Below are 11,352 nucleotides of genomic sequence, written 5' to 3'. Positions count from 1 at the left end.
GAGGTCTGGACAGGCAGGCATATTCTTTCAAGTTAGGTTCACTAATTTTTAGTCAGGAGAAGGAACCCTGTCTTTATTACTCACTCTGCAGCCCAGGGACACCAAGGTCAATTGCAACTCTTACCGCATCCTGGCTACAATCTGATTATTCTGCATAGACAAGGACATTAATATGCCTGCTCCTGGTCCATACGGCACAGAAGCACACTATGCAAGTCATCATGGACCTTGTAAGGGTCTTTTACTGGTACTATTCCCACTTCATGATTTACAAGGAACTGAAAATATTAATTTAGACAATTAATGGGAGGATGGTATTAACTTTGCCTGATTTGACATTTTCCATGTTTAAATCCATTACTCCAGTAGCAATACTCCAGTCACAATCCACTCATATTTTATTTGTGCTTATAACTGTAATTCAGTATCCTTCTTTAATTTCTTTAAACTTACAGCAGGATTTGCAATACAGTGTACTTGACGCAGGCAGCATTAGCTGGATGGTCATATCTATTGTCGTGAAAATATAATAATTTTCATAACATTATTGCGATTTATTGTAACGGTAGGTTAATAGTGGGGTTTGGATTAGTTTCTCTGTGTGGATGTGTGTGGGGGGAATTTAATTGAATTAGAGACAGCTAGTCTGGAGCTTTTGAGCTATCAAAAAGGAAGCTAGGTTTGAAATGCTAAATACCTAAACATGGCTGGAGTTTTAGAGTGTGGTGTGAGCAACATTTGCATTTTTAGATAAACCAGAGTAGTGAATTTCAAAGAGATGGTAAGGTGTTACACATAGCCATAAGAGGCCAAGCCAAACAGTGTGTTTATTTTTCCCCAAAGGTTACTGATAATATGACTATGAAAACTTTATATTTTTAAAAAAGTAAAACCATATTGGAACAATGGGATTTACATTAAAAAAGGAGAAACATGTATAAAGGAGCTGAGTTTATGTTTAAGGAGAAGGCATTCTAAGATCTAACAAGTGTGAAAAACCTCCAGCCGCTAGGTATCAAGATGTTGTCTGCAGCAACCGAAGCTAAGAAAACTCACTGTGAATATCACTGTCCAACGTATTGTGTAGCTTTGCCTGGGTCTGTTGAAATTTATTTGTTTTTACTGTTGCCTTAATGGAGGTGTAACTGGGAGCTGGATTAATTAGGGAAGCTAAGAGTTATCATAGTACTAGTTTGTAGACCTATGTAGATGGTTAAAATCTTTTCTTTTATTAATAAAAGTTTAGTTTAGTTTTGTAAAAATACCTCTAAGTCTTGGTGGGCTCATTACTACTGAATTTAAGGCACGCGCCTTGAAATAAAGTACAAATTGCAAAACAGTTGTGGCAGCTGTTTAAAGTTTCCCTCTGGGATTTGAGGAGCTCGGCATTTACCATCTGCTGTGCCATTTCACTATCTTGTGTGATCACATTATTATGATTCGTCTTGAAGTAATATAAATGTGGGCCAGAAATCCTCAGATGGCATTGGCGGTGTACATGAAAGTGGTAGGCACCCATAAAGATGGGAAATTACAGGCCGATTAGCCTGATCTCGGTCGTTGGTAAGATTTTAGAGTCCATTATTAAGGATGAGATTTCAGAATACTTGGAAGTGCATGGTAAAATCGGGCAAAGTCAGCATGGTTTCATCAAGGGGAGGTCATGCCTGACAAATCTGTTAGCATTCTTTGAGGAGGTAACGAGTAGGTTAGTCAAAGGAGAGCCAATGGATGTTATCTACTTGGACTTCCAGAAGGCCTTTGACAAGGTGCCGCACAGGAGGCTGCTCAGTAAGATAAGAGCCCATGGTGTTAGAGACAAGGTATTAGCATGGATAGAAGATTGGCTGTCTGGCAGGAGGCAGAGAGTGGGGATAAGGGGGTCCTTCTCAGGATGGCGGCCGGTGACTGGTGGAGTTCCACAGGGGTCAATGCTGGGACCACAACTTTTCACTTTATACATTAATGATCTAGATGAAGGAACTGAGGGCATCCTGGCTAAGTTTGCAGATGATACAAAGATAGGTGGAGGGACAGGTAGTGTTGAGGAGGCAGGGAGGCTGCAGAAGGTTAGGAAAATGGGCAAAGAAGTGGCAGATGGAATACAACATGGGGAAATGTGAGGTCATGCACTTTGGGAGGAAGAATAGAGGCATGGACTATTTTCTAAATGGGGAGAGAATTCAGAAATCTGGAGTGCAAAGGGATTTGGGAGTCCTAGACCAGGATTCTCTTAAAGTTAACTTGCAGGTTGAGTCGGTAGTTAGGAAGGCAAATGCAATGTTGACATTTATTTCGAGAGGACTAGAATATAAAAGCAGGGATGTGCTGCTGAGGCTTTATAAGGCTCTGGTCAAACCACATTTAGAATATTGTGAGCAATTTTGGGCCCTGTATCTCAGGAAGGATGTGCTGGCACTGGAGACGGTCCAGAGAAGGTGCATGAGAATGATCCCAGGAATGAAAGGCTTAACATATGAGGAATGTTTGAGGACCCTGGGTCTATACTCGATGGAGTTTAGAAGGATGAAGGGGGGATCTGATTGAAACTTACAGAATACTGAAAGGCCTGGATAGACTGGACGTGGGGAAGATGTTTCCATTAGTAGGAGAGACTAGGACCCGAGCCTCAGCACAGCCTCAGAGTAAAGGGAAGACCTTTTAGAACAGAGATGAGGAGAAAATTCTTTAGCCAGAGAGTGGTGAATCTATTAAATTCATTGCCACAGAAAGCTGTGGAGGCCAGGTCATTGAGTGTATTTAAGACCGAGATAGATAGGCTCTTGATTGGTAAGGGGATCAAAGGTTACGGGGAGAAGGCGGGCGAATGGGGTTGAGAAACTTATCAGCCATGATTGAATGGCGGAGCAGACTTGATGGGCCGAATGGCCTAATTTCTGCTCCTGTGTCTTATGGTCTTATCACAATGGTGCTCCTTTCATACCTGCTGGAAATGGCGTGGGTGACATAGAAAATGTGTCCCACCAAAGGAGGCAAAAAAATATTTCTGCCACCACTTAAGGAGTGCCCGTTCCTAGATTTTGGCTTGAAAATGAAGTCCTTACTTCCACCACTACTCAAACTTGGTGATTCCCAACATAAGAATGCCATTTGCCTGCCCTCCGACATTATGAGGCATGCTTGTGGGAGACGCAGGCGCCACCCCAAGCAAGCACTGATGGAAACTTAGTGCCTAGGTCTGACATATCCAGGATTTACCTTCAGCCACGTGCCCTCTCAGCTAACTTATACTAAGAGTGCCACTGACTCCATTTTTATGTTTGGGCCTCATTTGAATGCGATTCGTGAGCTGCATGAAATACAGCGGCTCCTCTGTGAATCGCAGTGAAAGTTAGCACTTAAAGGGGTGAGTGGAAGGGAATCCTGGTGGAATGCACAGCAGCAAGCCAGCCAAAATGTATTTGGGATCCAGGAGCAGGAATGTTACTAAAATTTTTCCCCAGTGTTAACAGGGAACTGGACAGTTGAATATCACTCCAAAGGTCTCTATCTTGGTGATGAACAAAGCAATGAGTTCCTCCCTTTTTCCTAGAGGTGACGGTGGAATGATCGGGGAGAGAAGTTAAAACAGACAGTTGTTAGGAAAGGAAAAAGTATTTGGGAGCGGGGTTCTCTCTCCAGGATGATCCCAAAGTCAGGAGCAGCTTCAGCAGTGGAAAGTGAGGCTCAGTAGAGCTTGGTGTTGAGATAACAGAATGGAGTTACAGCCACATTACTTGCTGAAGTGCCCTTATGATTAGGATAAATTTAGTGCCCAGGATTATTACGAAGGTAATTTTAAGTAGATATTGTCACTGTGAGTCTACATTATCCCCCAGTGCTCCACAAGACTAATTTGGTCTTGTCAAAGTTTTAAGACTAACAACTTCTTCTCCTCTGTCCATCTAAGTAAATCACTTTGAAGTTGGGTCCTTATCTCAGGAGTTCTTGAAACATGGGGCAGAATTTTATGGCCTCGTTTCGGTGGGGACAGGGCCGTAAAATGCGGCGAGACATTCTAAACCCCGTTGGTTTCGGCGGGAACGTGTATTCCCGCTGCCATAAAATTTTGCCCATAAAGTTTCAAACTTTACAATGTTTCTTATTAACAGAGCAGAAAACTGAAATAATTACTGCCACTCCAAAGACAATACAGAGTACTGCACTGCTTCATCCATTATGTGAAAGGTCCCCGGACGTAAAAATTATACCATACCTTATTTATTTCTGAACCCGTTAAAACGAAATGGACCTCAGAAGAGCTAGCAATAACCGGATGTGTTTTTCCGAGTTCAGTTTGTGATTTACTGGGTTTTTCCAGTGTTACCTAGAATTAAAAAGATCAATACAGTTTATTTTTAAATTGCGTCTTTACTTTATTAATAATTGAAAATAACACTTATCAAAATTAAGGACAGCCTTTAGTACATTTTAATCATTTATCATTTTTCTTTGACATTTCACAGAAAAAGGTAAATAATAACCTCACTAATAATTTGTAGGTTTTCATGGCGTTTTATTCATACTTTTATGAACTCTTTTGAGCATTGAATGGTGAAGCAGAGGGGAGATGAGAATTTCTTTATGCGGCAGGCTGTCATGATCTGGAATGCACTGCCTGAAAGAGCGGCAGAAAGAGAGTCAATAGTAACTTTCAAAAAGGAATTGTATATATACTTGAAAAAGAAAAATTTTCACGGCTATGGGGAAAATAGCAAGGCACTTGGGATTAATGGGATGGCTCTTTCAAAGAGCCAGCACAAACATGATGGGCCAAATGGCATTCTTCAGAGCTGTATGATTCTATGTGGACTGCTTTACATCTATGCCTTGTAGGGAAGACGCTGAGGCTGGAATGAGACTGGCTTTTAACTGTTAAAAACAATGACACCAGTGGATCTACTAGGAAAGCTGGCTGTTTGGACACCATGGGTGGAATCTTGAGGCGTCGGGGGTCTTGCCTGCCAGCTGGAGAGTCGGCGATTTGATCAGCAATCGTTTCTTCTCTCAATACCGCAACTTCTTGTTTTGAAATTCAGTTTAATGTTGTTGATTTGATGGTGACCATTGTATATTCATGACTTGGCATTAACACTATCATTGAATGTGGCTGGTAGAAGGCAGGCTTGCCCAACATGCAGCCCACAAAGCTCCTCTATGAGGCCCCTGGAGCCAGTTTTGAAAATGCCGGTTAAACAGGTAAGAACATGAGAACTAGAAACGGAAGTAGGCAATTCAGCCCCTCGAGCCTGCCCCACCGTTCGTAACGATCATGGCTGATCTCATTTTGGCCTCAACTCCAATTTCGTGCCCTCTCCCCATAACCTTTCAACCCATTACTAATTAAAAATCTGTCCATCTCCTCCTTAAATTTATCAACATCCCGGCATCCACCGCACTCTGAGGTAGTGAATTCCACAGATTCACGACCCTTTGAGAAAAGTAATTCCTCCTCATCTCTGATCTATATCTACCACCCCTTTGCCTAAAACTATGGCCCCTCATTCTAGAATGCCCCAGAAGGGGAAACATCCACTCCACGTCTACTTTGTTTATCCTCTTTAGCATCTTATATACCTCAATTAGATCTCCTCTCTCCTAAACTCTAGCGAATATAGGCCTAAACTACTCAATCTCTCCTCATAAGACAAGCCCCGCATCTCTGGAACCAATCTACTGAACCTAATAAGATGGAATGGAAGATTCTACAAGGAGCAGCTTATCCAATCACAAACTGTTTCTCTCCCACATTTGCTGCTGATAGGCTCACTAAATCTAGGAGAGAAGCAATTTGTGATTGGAGAAGCAGCAAACGCCAGCGACAGTGAGTTCCAGACCAGGGGGAATGGATCTGGAGGTTGGAAAGAGGCTTATTGCCTCAGTTTTCTCATTTATTCACGCCACCACACATCAACACAAAAGCACACCAATTCACAGTGTGAACGAGCACTGGGAGACTGTAAGTGACCCTCTCACGCTCTGGTCATTTTCATTAATTACTCTTTTTCAACTTAACAACATATTGCTATGACATTGCTTTATTTTTGCTCAGCAATTGTTTATTTTCTTAATAACCTCAGCTATTTTTTTTTTTTGAAATTCGGTTTAAAGTTGTGCTGAACTTTATCTTTCCGAAACTTGCTCACCTGCCCCTTGAGGGGGGAAAAAAATGGAAATGTTCCATTTCCCGTGTCCCAAGCGAAAAGGTTGGACAAGCCAGGTGTAAGGAGATCATGAACTGTTTACATGCTGGGCACATAATGGAAAAGAAGAGATAAGTTTCGAAATACTGGAGCCTAATACAGCAGTTAGCAGGGCATGTGATATACTGCAGAACTGCTTCAAGCCAGATTTAGACAAAAAAAAAAATAGCACGTGATGGTAGGGTTAGATTAAATCCTTTAACTAAAGCCGGTGTACTTTAGAGAAAGAAATAAATATGGGATGAAGTCATGCATTTTTCATTGCTCAAGGCTAAGAGCCACCTTGGTTCTTTTTCTCTGATGGGTATTTTACTTATGAGTATTTAGGTGTCTTTCTTGCTTGCAATAATGGTTTAATGTTCAATAAATCTCTAAAGTTAAGCTTTGGCTACTACAGATAGGACTTTTAAAATATAGTCCAAATTAATAGTCTAACAGTTCTTGATCCATTTGAAAGCTAATACATATGTAGATTGTTTTTATAATTTAATAACATTTACGTAACACATTAAAAGGTCTTAAAAGAATTACATAAGAAATTATTTGTGAGGCAGGTTTTGCAAATTATTCTATTGTTTCTCCACTGCCAAACAGAAGATGCTGACTCAGGATAAAAAAAAAGGAAAATTATTACATTGCTCAGCACTATTCTTTCTCATTTGAATAAGCTGAAAATTCATCCAAAATATTAAAAATATAAAGTCCTGCTCAGTGTGTGATCCCTCTCCTCTTTTGCGTGGTGCCTGGAAGCATTTTGCACTCTTAAAGATGCTAAATAAGCGCATTGTGATTAGTATTACAAAGAACATGATGTTTCTCAAATACTCCAAAAAAACTGCTTCATTTCTCACTTTCTTAAAGCTGATCAAACTAAAGCTATTGTGCCTTTCAGGATTTTATGAACTTGTACGTACCTCCTCGCTGCCAACGGAATCCTCCGATTGCTTGCTCTTCTTCTTTTTCTTCTTTCGTTTTGACTTCCCACTGCCTGCAGAGCTCACCTGAGATTTTTCTTCCTCATCATCGGACACCTAGACAATGGAAAAAAAATGGCAACCCAGGGAAGTCACTGCATTTCCTTTTTAAAAAAAATCGCTCATGTCCCACTCACATTAGACATATGGGCCCGGATTTCGCGGAGTCGTGGAGACTCCACGTCTAGTCCAAAATGGCGCCCATATCCTAGATCTGGCATTCTTGCCCCCTTTTTGACAGATCCTAATTTCAACAGTAGGGGAAACGGGGAGGAGTGTGGTTCACACATGGGGGATACCCAAACCCGGCAGGGTCATTTGAACTCAGTGCCGAATTCAAACAGACCACATTTTTGCTGGAGTGAGGTACATTTCTCGCAGTGTGTGACTTACAACTTTTCTGAGTACATGTGAATTTTCATAAAAGACAGATAAGGTCTGTGGAACAGTCATGCTGTTGGGTCATTTAAATCCTCTGTCCTTTAAATTCCAGGGCAAAAGCGTGCCTGTGTGCAAGTTGAAAAAAATTGATGCTTTCAGTTTCAATAACCATTTGTTGACATAACTCCAAGTGCTATCATTACAGTATTATTATTGTTTGACTGCTTCCACAACCAATCATTATTACAATGGGAAAAACTGTTAAGTTTAGAGCTTGACTGACAGGTCCAAGCAGTTATTAAGAGATTAACTAGCTTTGAGTGGCTATGAATACGAATGTTTGTTTTTCACAAGGGATTAAGTATGTGAGGGGATTTAAATTTATTGTGCAGGTTTTTATCAATGTTTTTTAAATGTAGCAATGTATGTAACAGATACTTGGAACTTGATTTTATTTTACTTCAACATGACTCTGGGGGTCTACCCATGACGGATACTGGGTGAGTTGGCTAAGGGTGGTGGCTGGGGAGGGCACGGGTTGCCAATAAGTTAGCATAGGTGCTATAACATGCCATGGGAATGAGTGGGGGAGCATGGGTTAGTTTTGAGGGTAAAGGGGCCATTGGAGGTGGGTGGGGGCATGGGTTTGCATGAGTTGAAATGGATTTGGAATGGGCAGTGGATGGGGGTTGGGGGCTAGAGGGTCTAATATTCAACTACACAACTGGGACGAAGACCAGGGCACTGAGGCAGGCCTTTTAAACATCCTGCCTAGGCTGTTTTAGAAGACAATGGACCCGATGCCAGCACACACCTGCCACCCCCATTCCCAGAACGAAGATCCCGTTATTCGGGGCACTTTTTCGATAAGGCAGGTATGGTGAGCTGGGAAATTTCCCAACTTTGAACAGCCACCTCCGCAGCGAAAATCTGGGCTATGGTGTTTGAGACGTCATGCTCAAGGTGCTGAAGGCTAGGCTGGGGTACTTCAGCACAGTAATGAGAGAGTGCTGTGCTGTCGGATAAGATGTTAAACGCCCCCAGATAAGATGTCGGCCATCTCAGTTGGATGCAAAATATATCATGGCACTATTTCGAAAAAGAGCAAGGGAGTTTCTGTCTATGCCAATGTCTATCCCTCAACCAGCACTAATAGAATCTTGACAAGTGTGGGCTGCGTAAGCAGGTTGGGATGACGCGAGGTGGGGAGGGAGTTTCTGTCAGAAAATGTGTAAGTTTGGGCTTCCTGGCATGTTGTGGAGTTTTGACTCTCTGAACTGTACAACGTTTTGATTTGATTTACAGACTTGGCGTCCAGTCAGACAGGGAATACTCTGGAACAGGTCACAGGCTCAGGTAAATCACCTGCTGCTGCTAGTGAGAGCGTTGGAGAGCAGGGAGGGGAATGGGGGAGGTTATGATCTCCAAACCGGGGTGGGGGTGCATGATTGTTGTGGGTTCTTCTTTTAGCTGCTGGGTTTCCCCAAAGACTGAGAATTCTTGACAACCAGAAATAAATATGCAAAGCAAGTTAAATCGGAGATTTCCAGCCCCATTAAAATATTTAATTGGCCAACCTGTTCCTGGGAACCGTATGGCTGCCTGCCCTTGTCCCACCTCTGTTAAATTCAGAAGTGGGCAGGTTGGGGTGGGGGTTCAGATTTTTGAAGTTTTAATATCTCACCCAACCTAATTTACCCAGTTTTGTAAGTTCAACTCGGGTTATCTTGACATTTAGCTTGTGTTTGTGCGACCTGGCTGTGCGCAAATTGGCTGCCATGTTCCCCTACATTACAACACTGATGAAACTTCAAAGATACTTGATTGATTCTAAAGAGCTTTGAGCCTTCTGTGGTCACAAAAGCAAATATGCAATTGCAAATACTTTCATTAAATATGCACTGATGTTGTCAATGCAAATTCCAGAGCTGTACTTTCATAACAGCCAATATTAAATATGGTTTAAAGGAAGTTGGTGCATAAAGCTTACAGTAAACAACACAAGTTAAATATTTTTGAAACATCAATCTATACTAGACAATGCAAGTCTCAGTCATTTGCTGTCCGCTGTTGATGTGCAGTATTCCGCAACTGACTTCCAAAGTTAAAATTAGGGAGAATTGGCGTGAGTGGGTGGGCGTGCGGCCGATCGCCACCCGCGATTGGCTGCGCGTCGCCATTTTACGTGTGTGGGTCAATTAAGGCCGTCCAGCGTGTCGTGCACCCTGGAAGCGCTGTTTGCTCCCTGTGTGGGCAGGGGAGGAGGCTGAGTCAGGGCCTGCACTCTTTTGCACACACACATGAAAGAGCGTAGAAATCTCCCTGAGGCACCTAGCTGCCTCAGGGAGGTTAGTTTGATTTTTAAAAATTCAAATAAAGAAAGAAAAAATTTTTTAAGACATGCTCCCTCACGTGAAACTGTCACATGAACTGGCACAGGTCTATGAAGTTATTTAAAATTTTTTATTGAAGTTTAAAAACCTTCATGAAACCTCACCCCGCCCTTGGATGAGGTTTCACGATAAATGCGAAGGCCGCCTGGGCTCTTTGCCTGCCCGCCAACCTTAAAGGTTGGATGGGCAGCTATGTCAAGTATTTTAATTGACATTTAAATGGCCTTAATAGGCCTTAGACAGTTCGGCAGGCATGCACGCCGAACTGAAAATCGGAATGACATGCGGTGACGTCGGGAAGCACGCCTGATGTCAACGCGCATCATTTTATGCATCGGCAAGCGGGGCCCACCCCCGCTTGCCGACCCGAAGATTCTGGCCATTGAGTTGGAACACAAGTCAAAAGAGTTACATATGAGTTTATTGTAGGGCATTAAGGGGTCTTGAATTATTTCATTAACAGCACTGATTAGATAGTACGTTTTCATTATTACCTTCAGCTTCTCTTTTCCTACTTCCTGGGCTGTTAACATTTCCTCTCCTGTCCAGTTGCCCCATTCCTCTGTTGGTGGGCTCCAATCTGAGTTAAGGTCAACGGCAAAGGGGTCATCTGTAAAACAAAGGAATATAATTTTAACATATTCATGATTTTTTTTTCTATTAATGAACATCAAAATGATCTGAAAATATTGGACATCCTGTACAAGTGTCAACTTCAAGAAGTAACAGTTTCACCAACATTAAAATTAAGCACCCTCAATGTTACGAAATTACTTCCTAAGGGCTGAGGCTTTTCCACAGTCAGACAGGCAACTTGTTGCTGTCCATTACCTTTCACAATTACTTGTGGCAGGCAAGGGTCAGATGTGGTCCTGTGGCCAATGTTCAATTCCAATTTATTGCTGTACCTTTTGTCAGTAATTTTTCAAGGTTTGTTAGGTCTGTTCAATGGACTGGTTCCTCACAATCTTAAATCCACCAATGAAGGAGTAACACTGAAAACAGGCTTCCCAAATTCCAAATCAAATCCAGTGACTTTACCTGCATAAAAATAACATGCCAAGGGCAACATGTGCATTGTGAACCTAATCAGCAGGACTTTCCCAGCTGCAGTTTGCTCTAACATCTCTTCCCTGGTTCTATGCCACTTCTGTACATTGCTTTGATTGTGTCAAAAGGTTTGTACAACTAGTTCTTTCAGATATCTTTACCAATTTCCAGTCTTGGGGAAAAATTTTGAATTTCATCAGTCCCCTTCTCCCAATCTTTTGTAGAAACCAGCATTCATAGAGCTCCTAAGCTACCAAACCAAATGTTCCTACAAACAATACATCACTGAACATACCCTTCAACAGCAACAAGAAACACACAAATGCTGTGAAGATAGAAAACATCTATTAC

General features: G+C 42.0%; 1 protein-coding gene across 1 annotated transcript in view; it reads right to left on the bottom strand.

Moving 5' to 3' along the window:
* Positions 1-6,155: 6,155 nt before the first annotated feature.
* Positions 6,156-11,352, bottom strand: part of LOC121277842 (protein LYRIC-like) — a 90,624-nt gene continuing 85,427 nt past the window's right edge. Inside the window, exons 8-10 of the mRNA XM_041187531.1 lie at positions 10,446-10,561; positions 7,118-7,234; positions 6,156-6,249 (exon numbers count right to left, since the gene is read on the bottom strand). Coding sequence (XP_041043465.1) covers positions 6,232-6,249; positions 7,118-7,234; positions 10,446-10,561 — 251 coding nt within the window. The 3' untranslated portion in view covers positions 6,156-6,231. The remainder of the gene's footprint in view (positions 6,250-7,117; positions 7,235-10,445; positions 10,562-11,352) is intronic.

This window comes from Carcharodon carcharias, chromosome 5 (assembly GCF_017639515.1).
Source record: "Carcharodon carcharias isolate sCarCar2 chromosome 5, sCarCar2.pri, whole genome shotgun sequence".
Lineage (NCBI taxonomy): Eukaryota > Metazoa > Chordata > Chondrichthyes > Lamniformes > Lamnidae > Carcharodon > Carcharodon carcharias.
The sequence above is the reverse complement of the archived record's forward strand: the minus strand, read 5'-3'. Positions and strand labels throughout refer to the sequence as shown.